Below are 18,979 nucleotides of genomic sequence, written 5' to 3' on the forward strand. Positions count from 1 at the left end.
GACCTCTGGATACATCACTGAGGATACTGGTGAATCTGTTCTATTAATAAATAGAACCTATTTATTGTCTAATTCTAATACAAGGTGAATTCACTGACTTCCAGCCACTGTGGCCAGTAGACAAACAGACCATAGTTTCCCGCCCTGTTTACTGGATAACACTTTGAATTCCAGGCTTCGTCCACTTCCGTTGTGATGGTGGGTTTTTTGTTCATGTGCTTGTCATTGTGCATTGTTGGGATTGAATTTTTTCGATTGTTCCTCCGTTACTATAGTTTTGTTTTTTTTTGCCACAAAATATAGCTTTAGACAGAGTAACCATACCTCAAAACATAACCGAGCAGTCTGACATTTTAGTCTAGATAGATATAAATAATGAAAACACTAACTCTCGTTTCAGCAAACGGTGAAACCTTTCTCAAATTTAGGGGCCTTATGTTTTTACTTTTTTTCTTTTTTCTCCATATGTTTTTGGTTTTGCTTTCTGTTTTATTGTTGTAAATTATTTATGTACAGTATTTCATATTTATTTTAAGCTTTACAAACATGCTAGATGGCAATAATATTACCAAGAGTTGAAAACTCAAGCCTTATATGTGTATATGTGTGTTTTGTTTTTGTTTGCATTTATTTGGGTTGGTTTCCTTTTTTTGATCTGTGTTCAGATTGTCTCAAAACATGGTGATGTTCAGCTTTGATTTCAGAGGTGAGCATTTTGGAAACGCATAACGTATTTTTTACTGTCCGCTACTCGTGATTTTGTTACAGATTGTTATTAGTTTGTCTTTCTTCCACTTAGTAAGATTATGTATTACAGTCTGGAAGACTAATATATTTATGGATATTATGCACGTCTCAAAAAAATAAAATAAAAGACAGTATTTGCGAACAATTAAGATTCCTAACACTACTAGACGGCAGAGTTTCAACGTCGAGTCGTAGTTTTCCTCTCCGTGAAGTCGTGACCTGCTATACTTGATATCACTGTTCTCAGTCCAGGAGGATTTGAGAATGTAGAGCGACATCTTTTATCGGTCACGGTGCCACGGGTTGAGAAAAATTAGGCAAAGGCTGCGCCTGCGGTGTACACCAAACCGCCAGGAACTTTATTCGGCATCGATGCTTGCCGGGTGTTTTGAATTGTTTACAACGGCAGCGAGCGGCGCGTCTTTTGGGGAAACCCAGCAGTGTGACGACGACGAGGCGCCGATCGTTTGCGTCTCACGCGTGGCGTTTTCCGTCTGCTCGCTGAGAGCTGAAATATTTTTTTTTAGGCAAGCACCTTGCCGTTTTTCCTCTGTGGACCTAAGAGCGACCATAGCCATGGCTAAAGCGCAGCGCTGTGTAGTTAAAGAGAGCCACGCAGCTCTCCTGAAAGCGGCGGGAAAACTCCAGACGTTTTTGAAAGCGAGCGGCCGGGTGCTGCGCCTCTCCACAGCTGCACAAACCTATCAGGATCTCACTACATACATCACGTATCAATCAAGTGCAATACTAAAGAATGGTTAACATTCAATAACGTAGGCCTGAGTTATACCTCGTTGTGCATTCCGACACGCCATCGCATTCTTTGATGAATTGAACATGGTGGACCCTGTTGTAAACAAGTGTAATGCTTAATTGGGTCGTCCACTCACAGTTAACAGCCTTTGTATTGAGTTTGTGCTTGAAATGTACTGTAATTCTGCAAACTGTTAATAAAATTTTCAATCAATCAATCAATCAATTCTCCCCCGACAAAACTAGCTGAGAGGGACAATATTCTTTAACACCACCGGTTCTCAAGGTGAGGTCCGGGGACCCGGGGAGCATTGTGAGATTTGTGTCGCGCCAATGTATAAATGAGGTCTGGCAACTATACTTAACTTTTTATTTTTTTTAACCACATGCACACGCTTCACCTCAAAGTTAACGTTTTACTGTAATTTTGTGGAGAGGAAAGGCCCGCCGCGCTCGTTTCAAATAGACGTTTTTTTCTTTCTTTCTTTTTTTGACGTGCTCACACTTTATTAATTTTTAAACAAAACCTCAAGAGTTATGAGTTTTATACTGTAATCTTGTCTGGAAATGGGATGGATGCTCCTGAAAGCCAATGGGAGTTACAGTACGTGCTCCAGTGGTTCTCAAAGTGGGGTCCAGGGACCCCCAGGGGACCTTGAAGGGGTTCCAAGGGGTCCCCATGCTAAATGACTTAATATAAATTAGCATCAAGATCGGTTTAACCACTTTAATCCCGTTATACACCGTTGTATTTTTAAAAAAAAACAATCCTGGGAATCCTTTTTTGAAAAATGTAGAATATTTCTTGAAACATTTCAACGGAACCTACCGTCTTTGTCGGGTGGAAACCTCATATGTCCAAAAGTGATAATTAGGATTAAAAAAAGTAAAATTATGTAGTAGCTGATCTACAAGCTCAAAACAAGTCGCTTCGCGCCGTGTTTCGGGCTTGTAGATCTGCTACTTTTGACGTTTTCGTGCGACACTGTAGTGTGATCAAGTAGGACGTTCACGAAAAAACAAAAGACTGTGGAGGCATTGGAGGTTAGACTAGAGGTTTCTGTCCCAACAGTAACGATATTTCGTATCTTGGGGGGGGGGGGGGGGGGGGGGGAGGCAGGAAACCATTTTCAGATGTGAGGTCTGCGGCTGAAACACAGATTAATTCGAGGGGTCCTTGAAAACATGAAAACGTTTTGAGAACCACAGACATACGTACAACTATATAAAAACGCGACGCACAGCAGCGTCCGGCCGGCCAGCCGTGGAGAAGAACACGTGAGCTCGTTCAGTGAAGTTCATTCTGTCCCCTGTTCTGTTCCCGTCTGTTCTTTTTGTGCAATGACCTTATAAGGAAACCCCCCTCCCCCCCCCGGCCCGGGGAGAGGGCTCGCGTTCTGGGACCCTCGTGTTTTTTGTTTAGGTATTTTTTAAATATATATATATAATGTTTATGGATTTCATGGTTTTTAGTTGTTTTTTTTTGTTTGTTTTTTTGTTTGTTTTTCTCGTGTTTTTTTTTTGTATTCGTCAAAAGAGTTCAATGGATTATGTTTTGTGTTTTGAAATGGTCTGTGTGCTCTTCCTCCGTCATTGATTGTATGTTTTGAGGTGTGTGCGTGTGTGTGTGTGCGTGTGTGATTTTATTTTATTTTACCATTCTGTTGTGCCAGTGAAACTATAGATTGACTTGATGTCTTCTGTTCTATTTGACACTACCGTAGTTTAATTTTTGAATTGTTCACTCTCCTCTCTTTCTCTCCCCCTCTCCTCTCCCTTCTATTTTTGTCAGTATTCTTTTTTTTCTCCAACTTGTAACTAAGTATATATTTCTCCACTAATATATACTGTGCAAAACTAGACTTTGCGTGAGGTATGACATGATGATATGACGTGCACTTGATTGCTTAATTGTTTTTTTTAGTTGTGCGTTTTATTGGGTTCATGTGGGGCTAGAGATAGTTTCGCTCAAGAGTCCCATCATTTCTTAAAAGGAAAAAAAAGTTATTTTTGTTTTAATTTTTGTAATGGTTTCATGTCTAAGCAGCGTTTATTCCCCCCCCCCCCCCCCCCCCCCCCTCTCTCTTCGTGTAAATATTGTGAAACTTTACAGGTCATTGCAGTGCTGTAACATTTTGAAAGGATGTTGCACAGATGTTTAAGATATTAAAAACATGCTCACTCTTTACTTGACGCCTTCCGTGTCCACTGTTTTCTCCTGGTCAACTTTTTGGTTTCGGTTTTCCTTCACAGTTTTGAGTTATATAGGTGTGGTTTTCAACCCCTTTCATATTCATATTTCATATTTCATATTTCATATTCATATTTCATTCAGCATTTGAACCACGTTCGGACCACCATTTGATGAGATTTAGCCTCTCAGACCCAAAACGTTGAATATTTAGTTTTCGTTGGATAATATTTTGTGCACAATTCCATGCTGTAGGCTAGATGTTGGTACCATAGGAGTGATAACAGGCACATGTTGATCAAAATAACAATTCTTCTACATTCTCTAATTGTGTAGACTTCTTGTAAATGAAGTAATGTAGATGTTTAACAATAATTTAACTCTTGAGAGCGTAAAATGAAACCAAATGGACCCGTACGGGCCCATTTGGTTTCATGTTACGCTCTCAAGAGTTAAAGACCTATAAGGGTCCATTTGGTTACCAACTCTACATCATTTAGCTGAGGGCCACTGGTGGTCCCCGGAAACACGGGTTGGAAACCACTTATATATAGGGGGTTTTGAGTAGAGTTATAAGGTCAGGACTCAGGACCCATCTTTTTGCACACACAATACATTTTCACTGCTTCTTTCTTGGTGTATTGATATTGAAAAATAACCATTGACTGTCTTTTCTATTCAAATCAAATCAAGTCAATTACATTCAATTGCTACAGTATTCTATTCTATTCTATGATGTCGTCAGTCGTTCCTATTGGTCATATTCTACCTACGTCACCGGAGGAGTACCAGCGCTGCAGCCAATCAGAGAAGCAGATACACACCAGGGCTACCCGGAAGTGATTGTGTGGTGTAAAAATATTCCCGCGAGTACAGAATATTATTATGATTCACATCATATTCAACAGAAGAGTTGATCAAACAACATCAGGTAATTGATTTATTACTGTTCATAATGACAATCCTACTCAGATGATGACTGATATACGTTTACGTAGGCTGTGTGTGAATGAATAGTTTAGTACCTGTGTGTTTACTTTGCATGTAACTTCTTGGGTCTGCTGGTCTGCTTGCATTAGCATCACTGTCATCACTGCGTGCGACATTTTCATGTAGGGTGGAATAAATGCTCATTATGTCCAAAACTGCTGATCTGCTACTTTTGTGCAGTGGTGGGAAAACTACTGAATTTCTTTAGTTTTGTAAAAGTATCAATACTGCCTTGTAGAAATACAGTTTTTTGATGAATTGAACAAGGTGGACCCTCTTATAAACAAATGTAATGCTTTATTGGGTCGTCCACTCACAGTTAACAGTCTTTGTATTGAGGTGTGCTTGAAATGTACTGTAATTCTGCAAACTGTTAATAAATATTTCAGTCAATCAATTAATTAATCAATGTTACAAGCAAAAGTCCAGAATCACAATTACTTAAAAGTACACTGTGAAGAATCTGTCCCATTGTCCCATTTCAAGTTTCTTTTGGACCCTGATGAAGGCTTGACACTGACAAGCTAAAAACTATTTGGTCGTTTTTTTGTTTTTTTTCCCTAGCTGATGCCATTACAATAAAAGCTTTTTAAACTTCACTGGAACAGAGTGCCTTGGATCTCCTTTTTGTTTATTTATTTTGAAAAGGTTAATGTATGTTCTTGTAATAATAATCACAATCTACAAAGTAACTGTAACTAAAGGTTTCAAATAAATGTTCTTGTGGAGTAAAAGTACAATGTTTGGATCTGAGATGTAATGGAGACTAGGGAGAAAAAAGTATTGGTATTAAATTGGAAATACTCAAGTAAAGTACAAATACCTCAAAGTTGTACTTAAGTACAGTACATGTACTACCTACTTTCCACAACTGAGTATAGCCCGGCCTGGTCCAGAGCATTGGCCAGAGTTCTCTCCAACACCAGGGCTACATCAAGTATAGAAGTATAGGGCATTCATTTACAAAAAACACATAAAAGTTAAATTATGGAGATGACAGCTGTTTCTGCACGACGACAACGATATGTACAGTTATCGTTGTTGCTTTTTGATAAACGATGTGCACGTTATGTGTAACGTGTTTGTTGTTTTGTCCTGCACAGGTGGATCATCATCGTCGTCATAATGAGCAGCGCTAAACGGAAAGGGAAGGACACCTCTCTGTCTGTAGGGGAATGCATCTCACAGGTTGGATTGTCTATTTGTCTGTCTGTCTGTAGGGGAATGCATCTCACAGGTTGGATTGTCTATTTGTCTGTCTGTCTGTAGGGGAATGCATCTCACAGGTTGGATTGTCTATTCTGTCTGTCTGTAGGGGAATGCATCTCACAGGTTGGATTGTCTATTTGTCTGTCTGTCTGTAGGGGAATGCATCTCACAGGTTGGATTGTCTATTCTGTCTGTCTGTAGGGGAATGCATCTCACAGGTTGGATTGTCTATTCTGTATGTCTGTAGGGGAATGCATCTCACAGGTTGGATTGTCTATTCTGTCTGTCTGCGTCTGTCTGTAGGGGAATGCATCTCACAGGTTGGATTGTCTATCTGTCTGTCTGTGTCTGTCTGTAGGGGAATGCATCTCACAGGTTGGATTGTCTATTTGTCTGTCTGTCTGTAGGGGAATGCATCTCACAGGTTGGATTGTCTGTCTGTGTCTGTCTGTCTGTCTGTAGGGGAATGCATCTCACAGGTTGGATTGTCTATTTGTCTGTCTGTGTCTGTCTGTCTGTAGGGGAATGCATCTCACAGGTTGGATTGTCTATTTGTCTGTCTGTGTCTGTCTGTCTGTAGGGGAATGCATCTCACAGGTTGGATTGTCTATTTGTCTGTCTGTCTGTAGGGGAATGCATCTCACAGGTTGGATTGTCTATTTGTCTGTCTGTCTGTGTCTGTCTGTAGGGGAATGCATCTCACAGGTTGGATTGTCTATTTGTCTGTCTGTCTGTGTCTGTCTGTAGGGGAATGCATCTCACAGGTTGGATTGTCTATTTGTCTGTCTGTCTGTGTCTGTCTGTAGGGGAATGCATCTCACAGGTTGGATTGTCTATTTGTCTGTCTGTGTCTGTCTGTAGGGGAATGCATCTCACAGGTTGGATTGTCTATTTGTCTGTCTGTCTGTAGGGGAATGCATCTCACAGGTTGGATTGTCTATTCTGTCTGTCTGTAGGGGAATGCATCTCACAGGTTGGATTGTCTATTTGTCTGTCTGTCTGTAGGGGAATGCATCTCACAGGTTGGATTGTCTATTCTGTCTGTCTGTAGGGGAATGCATCTCACAGGTTGGATTGTCTATTTGTCTGTCTGTCTGTAGGGGAATGCATCTCACAGGTTGGATTGTCTATTCTGTCTGTCTGTAGGGGAATGCATCTCACAGGTTGGATTGTCTATTCTGTCTGTCTGTAGGGGAATGCATCTCACAGGTTGGATTGTCTATTCTGTCTGTCTGTGTCTGTCTGTAGGGGAATGCATCTCACAGGTTGGATTGTCTATCTGTCTGTCTGTAGGGGAATGCATCTCACAGGTTGGATTGTCTATTTGTCTGTCTGTGTCTGTCTGTAGGGGAATGCATCTCACAGGTTGGATTGTCTATTTGTCTGTCTGTCTGTAGGGGAATGCATCTCACAGGTTGGATTGTCTATTCTGTCTGTCTGTAGGGGAATGCATCTCACAGGTTGGATTGTCTATTTGTCTGTCTGTCTGTAGGGGAATGCATCTCACAGGTTGGATTGTCTATTCTGTCTGTCTGTAGGGGAATGCATCTCACAGGTTGGATTGTCTATTCTGTCTGTCTGTAGGGGAATGCATCTCACAGGTTGGATTGTCTATTCTGTCTGTCTGTGTCTGTCTGTAGGGGAATGCATCTCACAGGTTGGATTGTCTATCTGTCTGTCTGTAGGGGAATGCATCTCACAGGTTGGATTGTCTATTCTGTCTGTCTGCGTCTGTCTGTAGGGGAATGCATCTCACAGGTTGGATTGTCTATCTGTCTGTCTGTAGGGGAATGCATCTCACAGGTTGGATTGTCTATTTGTCTGTCTGTCTGTAGGGGAATGCATCTCACAGGTTGGATTGTCTATTTGTCTGTCTGTCTGTAGGGGAATGCATCTCACAGGTTGGATTGTCTGTCTGTGTCTGTCTGTCTGTCTGTAGGGGAATGCATCTCACAGGTTGGATTGTCTATTTGTCTGTCTGTGTCTGTCTGTCTGTAGGGGAATGCATCTCACAGGTTGGATTGTCTATTTGTCTGTCTGTGTCTGTCTGTCTGTAGGGGAATGCATCTCACAGGTTGGATTGTCTATTTGTCTGTCTGTCTGTAGGGGAATGCATCTCACAGGTTGGATTGTCTATTTGTCTGTGTCTGTCTGTAGGGGAATGCATCTCACAGGTTGGATTGTCTATTTGTCTGTCTGTCTGTCGGGGAATGCATCTCACAGGTTGGATTGTCTATTTGTCTGTCTGTCTGTAGGGGAATGCATCTCACAGGTTGGATTGTCTATTTGTCTGTCTGTGGCTGTCTGTCTGTCTGTAGGGGAATGCATCTCACAGGTTGGATTGTCTATTTGTCTGTCTGTCTGTAGGGGAATGCATCTCACAGGTTGGATTGTCTATTTGTCTGTCTGTCTGTAGGGGAATGCATCTCACAGGTTGGATTGTCTGTCTGTGTCTGTCTGTAGGGGAATGCATCTCACAGGTTGGATTGTCTATTTGTCTGTCTGTAGGGGAATGCATCTCACAGACTGTCTGTCTGTCTGTCTGTCTGTCTGTCTGTCTGTCTGTCTGTCTGTCTGTCTGTCTGTAGGGGAATGCATCTCACAGGTTGGATTGTCTATCTGTCTGTCTGTAGGGGAATGCATCTCACAGGTTGGATTGTCTGTCTGTGTCTGTCTGTAGGGGAATGCATCTCACAGGTTGGATTGTCTATTTGTCTGTCTGTAGGGGAATGCATCTCACAGACTGTCTGTCTGTCTGTCTGTCTGTGTCTGTCTGTACAGTAGGAGAATGCATCTCAGAGGTTGGATTCCCAAACTGGTGCGTGCGTGCTGTGAGCGCCTTCTAGAGGGTGCGTGACATGAAAAGGCTAAATATAATGTGAAGTGTGCTTGTATCTTCTTCACTGCAGACACAGACGATACTGAGGAAACGACTCTGTCACCAGCAGCTCCCAGAGCACCCGGAGGGTCTGGAGTCTCAACACAAGTAGGTTCCACTGGCACAGGAAGTACTGCCTGCCAATGTTCTACAGGTGCTGCGACGAGTGATAGGTCTTCGTTTTAAAACTAAAATGTTATTGTTAGAACGCTAAAGCTCTATGTTCCGATAGTAATCGTTGCTATATGAATTGTGTTTGTTCAGTAGCAGGGGGTCTCCCTGTCTCTCCAGCTCTTTACCAAACAGATCATAGATTTTCAAGTGGGTTACAAACTATATGAACAGCAGTTCATACAGCCTGGGCACACTTTAGATTCCATGCGTGGACAGAAGAAGCTGTGTTTTGCGTAATTTCCGTTTTTTGGCCGTGCATGGAATCTTAGATGTGCCCATACCCATATAGAGGGTAACTCGGTGCTTATGGGTAATGTAGTTCTGTGTGTTTGTAGGCACCTGTTGGAGTTGTTGAGGAGAACAGCAGTTCATGGAGAGAGTAACTCTGTGCTCATCGTTGGACCGAGAGGAGCAGGGAAGACCATGGTACTGTACTGTATGACATCATTAAATACGTAGTAGACCATGGTACTGTACTGTATGACATCATTAAATACGTAGTAGACAATGCTAATGTACTGTTTGACATAATTAACATTCAGCACCATTCAGCGTTTCTTGTCGTGATTCTGTAGTTGCTGAAGTGTGTGTTGTTTTATTTCTCGTGATTCTGTAGTTGCTGAAGTGTGTGTTTTATTTCTCGTGATTCTGTAGTTGCTGAAGTGTGTGTTGTTTTATTTCTCTTGATTCTGTAGTTGCTGAAGTGTGTGTTGAGAGAGCTGCTGGAGAACGAGGAAGTGAAGAAGAACCTGCTGCAGGTTCAGCTCAACGGTTGGTGCTCACATCTGCTGTTAACCCATTAAAGTCATTTTAGATATACTTTGGCTATTCCAAAATAGCCAGCCTGTCACAATTATTACATGTCGCCTAGTCGCAATTATTTGAGATGATGATGATAATAATTCATTATTTTGCATAATCGTTTACAACGTTCATGCATTTTCAAACAATTTCCAAAAATAGCAGAAATGGCAGATCTACAAGCTTAGTCTCGAACATGTCATCAACTTTGTAATTGTAATAATGATGACAGCTGGGTGTGTGCGCATGTGCGTGCGTGCGTGTGCGTGCGTGCACGTGTGTGTGTGTGTGTGTGTGTGTGTGTGTGTGTGTAGGCCTTCTGCAGACCGATGATAGAATTGCTCTGAAGGAGATCACCAGACAACTGAACCTGGAGAATGTCGTCGGTGACAAAGTGTTTGTGAGTGTTGTTGTTATATTATCCTTCATTTTAATAATGCAAATATTGTTATCATATTACCGTATCCTTCATTTAATAATACTAATACCTGGAATTTATATGGCTCAAGTACTCAAAGACGCTTCATGATGATGTGTGTGTGTCCCACACAGGGGAGAGCAGAAACAAAAAAAGACAGCTACTTTATTAGGAATTAAAAGTAATAAAACACAAAAGACAGCTACTTTATTAGGAATTAAAAGCAATAAAACACAAAAAAATAAGAATTTAAATCAAAGTCAACTCGGAAAGGTGATTCAAGGCGATTTGAATCCATTAAAATGAACTCGCCATCTTACAGGGTTCCCGCGGATCCTTTGAAAAGTCTTAAAACAACTTCTTGAATTTAAATTGTGGAATCCAAGATTCCAAGGCCTAAAATGTCTTGAATTGTAGCATTTGGCGCATTTCATTGGATCTGGGGTAGAATTGTAGCCGTATGCACCACAGTGGATTCGAACCCACAACCTCCGTGGTCTTGGGCAGGAACTTCACCACTGTTCCACCCGAGCGCCTGTGTGAGATCCGAAATGTTGTATTTGTTTTTTCCAAAAAAAATTATCCCACGATTTTGTAACCCATTTCTCAACGGTGCCAATTGGCTAAACTGTAATACTGGGCGCTACTCTCCCTCTGCCAACCTGGGGAGAGCCCTGAACTGAGCTCATGCTTCCTTCAATGTTTCAACATATATAGTTTTTTTCCTCCCAAGTATAAAAACAATAACTTGAAAATGAGCAGATACCCTGATCATGATGTCTCTGTTGGTTTCAGGGGAGCTTTGCAGAGAATCTGGGCTTCCTCCTAGAGGCATTGAAGAAAGGTAGGTCCTACGTTAAGCCATTCTGGACGGGAACCCCTTTTGGTGTTTAAAGCATTATGTTATATTTTAGCTATTGAAAAATAGCAGATCTACAAGCTCATAGCGCGGCACTCGGTGCCGCCTTATGAGCTTGTAGATCTTTGAAATATATTTTTTTACATTGAACGTTTTTTTACTCAAATCTTTGCTTCTGGGGAGGTCCCTGGAACAACATATTTTCAGATGGGGTAGGCGGCCAATTACATATATTTTTCGGGGTCCTTGACATGACAATGTTTGAGATCCACTGACATAGAAACATGGGTTTTTCAGAAAACTGTCAGGATTTAGAAGGTATTTGTAGAATCGTCCTCAGGTCTAAATGGGTTTTTAATGTACAGTAATGTATCTCATGTCATGTCTGAGACCATTCTTATGATGCTGATGATGTGGTGGTTGGTGGGGTGGGTGGGAGAGGGTGAGCAAGCTGTCTGTGTGTGTATGTATCTGTATATTAGAACACTTTATATACATAGTAGCGCTACGAGCTTGTAGGTCTGCTAATTTTGAAAAATCGTGAAAATGTGGCGTAAATCTTTGAATATATATTCTTTCAGAGCGCAAGTTTTTAACTCAAACCTTGCTTCTGGGGGTGTCCCTGGAACTACATATTTTCAGATGGGGGTCGGCGGCAAATTACAGATAATTCTGGAGGTCCTTGACATGAACATGTTTGAGCACCAGTGCACCACTGATATGTTTTTCAGAAAACTGTCAGGATGTAGAAGACGTTTTATAGAATCTGCTCTCAGGTCTAAATGGATTAGAAGACATTTTGTAGAATCTGGTGTCGGGTCTCAACAGGGGGACAGACCGGGTGAGTTTGGATGTGCTTGTCGTTGACAGGGGACAGGAGCAGCAGTCGTCCCGTGCTGTTCGTCCTGGATGAGTTTGACCTGTTCGCCCACCACAAGAACCAGACCCTCCTCTACAACCTGCTGGACGTCTCTCAGTCTGCCCAGGCTCCCATCGCCGTGCTGGGCCTCACATGCAGACTGGTAACCCTCTCACGTTCCCTCCTTGCACCACCTTAGAATATTCACATGCAGACTAGTGGTAACCCTCTCACGTTCCCTCCCTGCACCACCTTAGAATATTCACATGCAGACTAGTGGTAACCCTCTCACGTTCCCTCCCTGCACCACCTTAGAATATTTACATGCAGACTAGTGGTAACCCTCTCACGTTCCCTCCCTGCACCACCTTAGAATATTCACATGCAGACTAGTGGTAACCCTCTCACGTTCCCTCCTTGCACCACCTTAGAATATTCACATGCAGACTAGTGGTAACCCTCTCACGTTCCCTCCCTGCACCACCTTAGAATATTCACATGCAGACTGGTAACCCTCAACGTTCCCTTAACTGCACCACCTCAAGGTGCGTTCAGACTTGGATGGTTAGAGCGGCGCGATTACATACAAAGTCAATGCAAAGACGAGAAGTTGCGCGAACGGGCGCCCGACAGGCAGTTGCACTCGTTACTGGGTTTTTCAAAGTGACATAGCCACTCTGCAGTTATCGATCGGTTGAAGAAGTACAGTAGGTCGGGGAGTGGCGTGTTGTCGATATCAGCCAGTAACATGCTATCGTCTATCCCCGTTACAATGCGCTAGACCTCTGGGAGATGGATTGCTGAGGTGGAGCGCCACACCGACCATCAGCTCCCTTCACTTCCCACACGACTTGCTGCACCAAGCCGTGCTACTCATTCGCTGAGTTGGCGGTTGCCCGGGATCGAACCCATGAACTTGTGGTCCGCCAAAGGCGAGAACTCTACCGACTGAGCTACCCAGACACAAAAGCTCAGATCGGTTGAGATCTTCTACAAGCGCAAATTTTACCTCATCATTTCACAATGGACGATTTGTATTTCGGATAAGTGGGCATGAATGACCACCCCTGAGTTGACGGGTTAGATTTAAGACGAATGATTGTTCTCCTGGGTTCTCTAATTCGATGAAAATCTTCTTCTTTTTTTTTTGCAAAAGAGCTGGAGAGACAGGCAGACACTGTTATTGAACAAACACTCTATAGCAATGATTACCGGTACTATCACAATATAGAGAAATTATCCATCTCTCTCTCTCTCTCTCTCTCTCTCTCTCTCTCTCCCCGTCCATCCAGGATGTTCTGGAGTTGTTTGAGAAACGTGTGAAGTCTCGTTTCTCTCACCGTCAGATCCACCTGCTGAACGGCCACACGTTCGGTCAGTACCGGAGCCGGGTCCAGTGCCTGCTCAGTCTGCCCCAGGACTTCCCTGATGCCAGGTTCTGTCAGGAGTGGAACGCCTCGCTCAAGGTGAGGAGGGCGAGTTGTGTTTTTGGTACGTTAGTTAGTTAGTTAGTTAGTTAGTTAGTTCCAGTAGCCGATCCAACATTTCTACTGGCATTATAGAGTAAAGTGATGCTTGTTTTGAGCCGAGGTTTAGGTTTTGGTTTACTGAGGTTAAGTTTAGGAATAAGGTTATAGTTTTAGGCATAGATTTACTGAGGTTAAGTTTAGGAATAAGGTTATAGGTTTAGGCATAGATTTACTGAGGTTAAGTTTAGGAATAAGGTTATAGTTTTAGGCATAGATTTACTGAGGTTACGTTTAGGAATAAGGCTAGGTTTAGGCATAGATTTACTGAGGTTACGTTTAGGAATAAGGCTAGGTTTATGCATAGATTTACTGAGGTTACGTTTAGGAATAAGGCTAGGTTTAGGCATAGATTTACTGAGGTTACGTTTAGGAATAAGGCTAGGTTTAGGCATAGATTTACTGAGGTTACGTTTAGGACTAAGGTTAGGTTTAGGCATAGTTTTACTTAGGTGGCGACTGGTATTCTTCTATTATCTAGCCTGGGGTCCACCTATGCTTTCTATGGCATAGGCAGCTCCCGGCAGGATCCGCCGGGAGAATCTAGACGCAGCGGCGAGACTAATTAATTGGAGCGACAGAGAGAGAGAGGAGTGTGTGTGTGTACGTGTGTGAATGTCAATTTAACAAAAGTGCAGACGATCAGAAATCAGCAGAGAGTGATCGACGTTTGCGCTACTCTATGCCAAATTGAAGTGGATTTCTCCCTGGAAATAAACACGTCTGGGTTTCCGAGGCTATCTATTATCTGTCTTAGATCAAAAATCTTGTGTAAATATTTCATGAAAGCACCAACACTGAGCGCTCTGCGAGACAAAATGGGGGCGAGTGTGTGTTTTGGGGCGAGCGTTCCGGTTACCATTGTTTTGCCATATTGCTGTTGAAGTTTACTTTTGTATGTTTCTGGCCATAGACGTTGTGTGAAGATAAATCCATATATGATGTTTTACACCGACACTACAACTCCAGCAAAGACTACAGATCCCTGCACATGTTACTGGTAAGAGTAATCTATTACTGGTACCACTGAACCTATTTTTAGAGTTTAGACGATCTGAAAACACAAGTTTAGTTACAGTTGTAGGGGTCGATAGTAATGGTTGTTGACACTAATGGTTGCCTGACTGATGCCCATCATGGCAAGTAAGTAAACAAAACATTTGGGCAAGAGGAGTTTACTTTCAGGTTGCCCGATGGGCGGTTGCACTTGTTCTGGGTTTTTCAAAGCGACTGTCGCCACTCTGCAGTTATCGATCGATTGGATTTTACGCATGATTATTGTCTCCACCAGGCCGAAGGCATGGGGAGAGAGTATGTTTTGCACTCCGTCCGTCCGTCCGTGTGTCCGTGTGTCCGTCCGTCCGTGTGTCCGTCCGTCCGTGTGTCCGTCCGTCTGTGAACAGCTAATCTCCGGCACCGTTAACCCGGTCGATGCCAAATTTTGCACACACACTCCCTGGATGCCAACGATGAACCTCTGCCCCAAAATTTCCAGAATGGCCTGTTATAGCGCCACCAGGAGGCCGCTTTGTGCAAAACAAGTTTTTAGACAGTACACCTACATATTTTGTCCAAACATCACGCAAATTGGTACACAGTCTCTCTAGAGCCATTCAACGAAACGGGTCTTTCAGATTTCTCAGACTCCATCCTGATTGGCTAAGATTGGCTTCCAAAGTTTGCAGGAGTGCTCGGTTTCAAACAAAATGCTGCAAATCATGAACACATCATGTGATTTCCGTGAAATTGTGCACGCACATTCCCACTAGGCAGAGGAAGAAATGCCCCATGAACATTTTCAACTCAGCCTCATGGTGGCGCTATAACTGGCCGAAAAGTGTTTTTACCTCTACCTGCACGGATCTGTGAATAACTTTGTATGCCAACTCCCTAGAGGCCAAGGACAAAACCTTTGCCTGGAATGTTTCACATCTGCTCTTTATAGCGCCACCAGGAGGCCGACATATGTAAAACACATTTTCTAATATTACTCCTTCAGATTGTATCCAAATTTCACGCAAATCGGTACACATGCTCTCCATAGTCATGTGATCAAGACGGGTTTGTTTGATTTCTCATAATCCACCCTCATTGGCTACGATTGGCTCCTAAACTTTTCAGGAGTAGCCCGCTTTGTACCCGTTTTGTACAAATCGCCACAACTACTCAACGCAGCGTCCGATTGTGCTGAAACTGTGCATGCATATTCCCACTAGGCTTTGGAAGAAATGCCACTTGACCGTTTTCAAATCAGCCTCATGGTGGCGCTACAACAGGCCAAGCCGCGACACACACACACACACACACACACAACACACACACACGTTTATATTGCTCCTAAACATTTTGCCAAACATCACACACACACTCCTATCCTCCTGGTGGAGACCTGTGCCCAGAAGGGCACTTTTTCTAGTTTTACCTCATTTAACAATGGACGATTTACTTTTCGGGCAAGTGGGCATGACCTGTGTGTGTGTGTGTGTGTGTGTGTGTGTGTGTGTGTGTGTGTGTGTGTGTGTGTGTGTGTGTGTGTGTGTGTGTGTGTGTGTGTGTGTGTGTGTGTGTGTGTGTGTGTGTGTGTGTGTGTGTGTGTGTGTGTGTGTGTGTGTGTGTGTGTGTGTGTGTGTGTGTGTGTGTGTGTGTGTGTGTGTCGCACACCTGTAGATGCTAATAGTGAGTCGTGTATCCGTTGCCAACCCTTCCATCAAGCCCGCTGACTTCCAGGAGGCCAGTCGACTGTGTTCATATGACGCCACGGGCAACATCCTCCACGGTGAGAGAAGAAGAAATATGTAGCAGCGGCAAAGAAAACGACTCTATTGATAACACAACGGATGTGCCAGCATATTTCAAAATATAGGCACTAGAGTGCCAGCAGATATGGCTATTATATTTTACGCTGAAAAGCCCCACCTTCTGTTCCAAGCTCACTACAACTCGCCACAACAATTTGGCATGGTTATATTAGGAGTGTGGGTTCTACTCTCCATGTGCAGCAAGGCTGTGTACATGGAAATACTGGGATTTTTATTGGCTTGAGTATTTTGTCAGTGTGCAAACAATGCTCCTTTGACTTCACAAATAGTTTTTAATTTATTTGTTTAATGTTTTGTATACTATAATTATTCTACCACCTGTGTGTTCAGGCCTGTCCATCTTAGAGCTGTGTCTGATTATCGCCATGAAACACCTGAATGACATCTATGATGGAGAACCCTTCAACTTCCAGATGGTCCACAATGGTAACATTTACACACACACACACACATATACACACACATATACACACACACACACGCACACACACACACACACAAACCGTCTATGATTTGTGTTTTTGTAGAGTTTAAGAAGTTTCTACAGAGGAAGTCTCATTCCGTCCACAACTTTGACCAGCCAGTGGTTATGAAGGTCAGTACAAGCCAAGGTCACTTTGACCTGCCATAGTTACTTATAATAAGTTCATAATAAGTAAAGTTAAGTGTTGAATGATTGTTATTGAGTGGCGTGTTTGTCCAGTAACGGCGGTCTCCCCTTCAAATATATAATTTGGGGGTCCTTGACATGAAGATGTTTAAGAGCCACTTCTCTATATTAGTCAGGGAATATTGTCAGTATAATGCCAAATCTGGGAATAGATTTCTTGCCAAGAAATTTCTTCACCAATGTGTTTGTAAAGGTGTCTAGTCTACTAACATATCCCACATTGGTTTCTATTCAACCACCCTAGGGTCATTTTTGACAGCTGCTGAAAGTTGGGGTACCATACAACCATTATAAGGCAAAATTTTCACGTTGTCATGATTAAAAAAAAAAGCAGATCTACGAGCTTGTATATCTGCTATTTTTTAATAGCTAAAGTTTAAAATAATGGTTAAAAGTGGTTGAAAGCTAAAGCGACACCGATGCGTTCCAGCAGGTCTCAATGGGTTTTCAAATGTCTCCCTGTCGGTTCCTAGGCCTTTGAACACCTGCAGCAGCTGGAGCTGATCCGTGCAGTGGATGGCTCCACAGTGAAGATCCAGACAGAGTACCAGCTGATGAAGATGATGCTGGACCACAGCCAGGTGATGGACGCCCTGCAGAAGTACCCGCAGTGCCCCACCGACGTCCAGCAGTGGGCCACGTCCGCCTTCGGCTGAAAAGCAAAAGCCTAAATTGAGGCCAGTCCACAGTACTAATGCAACTTGTCCATAATTCCTCGAGTCGAACTCAATTTGAGAATACATGACTCTATCATTCTGATAGATTAGTCCTCTGGTGTATGCTTTGTTCCTGGCCTGGCCTGTTTGCCTTTGAATAAAGCTGAAGAGGTGGATGCAGTCTTTTCCATAATCCAAAGACAAGTGGCTCTGAAAATGACTATCCCCGGCCCAGTTGTGTGTACTGGTTACGTCACATCTCCCCAGTTAAGAACATGTACTGGTTAGTGGTTACTCCAGCCAGGTATATCCAGGTGTTCCCCAAAAAAGAAAACACACTTTTTCCTTTTTCGTTGTATCTTTTTTTGTTTTATTTCTTCCATTTCATCATTAGTCTTTTTTCACCTGTCACTCCTAAACACTGAACAAAATATTCAATCTTCAAGTCACATCATTGATCGGACACCACATGAACACATGACTGTCATAGGAACCTACAGTACAGTACATACCACTGATATACAGACCTACACCTACTAAGGGTTCCATTGGTCAAGATGAAACTCCTGGAAAAGTTATGAAATGAGCAGCCCTGGATATTTCGTTTGGAATTAACAGAACAATTTTGTCAAGTTTAGATTTGAATCGACATATTATTATCATTGACAATGATAAATGGAAACACGGTATTATCTATTCTGTTCTGTTGTGGTGGGTGTCAAATCAATGTGTAATACTGCCATCTAGTGGTTGATTCCAGTTGACTGAGTTTCTGACATGGAGAAAATACTGTAAAGTAGTAAATACTTGATAATACTATACTAGCCTGTTAGTATTTAAAGGATGTTGGATGTATTTTTATGGGATCGGGTGCAGAAAAAAAATCATCTCAAGGTTTGAAGGACTGTATGTTGTCTTGTCACTTTCATGGCTCTCATGGATTTGTTTTTATGTCCGGATAACTTGTCCAGGACAGGCTTCAGACACAATGGCCATCATTTAATGTCTCCAAATACCAATGATATACAGACTGCATTATTCAAACCGCATTATGTTTTTGCTATACAGTAGGCACTGGAAGAACTATATAGAACAGATGAAAGTGATAAGTCTAATTACAATTACAATCTCCATATTTGTCCGGGCTGACCTAAAGCTCCATATATGGAGACTTACAGAGACATTAGTGATGACATCAGGCCAATGTAGAAACCCCATATATGGACTGGCATCGTCATTGTAACCTATGATCGTGACACCCATCACCAGCTGACAAGCATCTAGTCAAACTCTATAGTCAAACCCTATATATTCTAAAGAGTGATTCTAATTGATTGATTGAAATATTTATTAACAGTTTGCAGAATTACAGTACATTTCGAGCACAAACTCAATACAAAGGCTGTTAACTGTGAGTGGACGATCCAAT

The 18,979-nt window shown here is 42.5% G+C and overlaps 1 protein-coding gene across 2 annotated transcripts; it reads left to right on the top strand.

Annotated features, from left to right (window-relative positions):
• Positions 1–4,498: 4,498 nt before the first annotated feature.
• On the top strand, positions 4,499–18,364 carry orc4 (origin recognition complex, subunit 4). 2 transcript variants are annotated; one of them, XM_079495604.1, is made up of 15 exons: positions 4,584–4,622; positions 5,246–5,329; positions 5,785–5,869; positions 8,800–8,876; positions 9,278–9,368; positions 9,638–9,713; positions 10,058–10,143; positions 10,957–11,005; positions 11,891–12,042; positions 13,172–13,345; positions 14,319–14,405; positions 16,073–16,181; positions 16,555–16,650; positions 16,752–16,819; positions 17,368–18,364. In XM_079495604.1, exons 3-15 carry the CDS (start codon positions 5,807–5,809, stop codon positions 17,548–17,550), a joined length of 1,311 nt encoding a protein of 436 aa, XP_079351730.1. In that variant the 5' UTR covers positions 4,584–4,622; positions 5,246–5,329; positions 5,785–5,806; the 3' UTR covers positions 17,551–18,364. The 2 variants fall into 2 exon arrangements, with proteins under 2 accessions (XP_079351729.1, XP_079351730.1); XM_079495603.1 differs by lacking the exon at positions 5,246–5,329 and having other exon boundaries at positions 4,499–4,622.
• Positions 18,365–18,979: the final 615 nt, after the last annotated feature.

This window comes from Electrona antarctica (assembly GCF_951216825.1).
Source record: "Electrona antarctica genome assembly, chromosome: 24".
NCBI classification, from domain to species: Eukaryota; Metazoa; Chordata; class Actinopteri; order Myctophiformes; family Myctophidae; genus Electrona; species Electrona antarctica.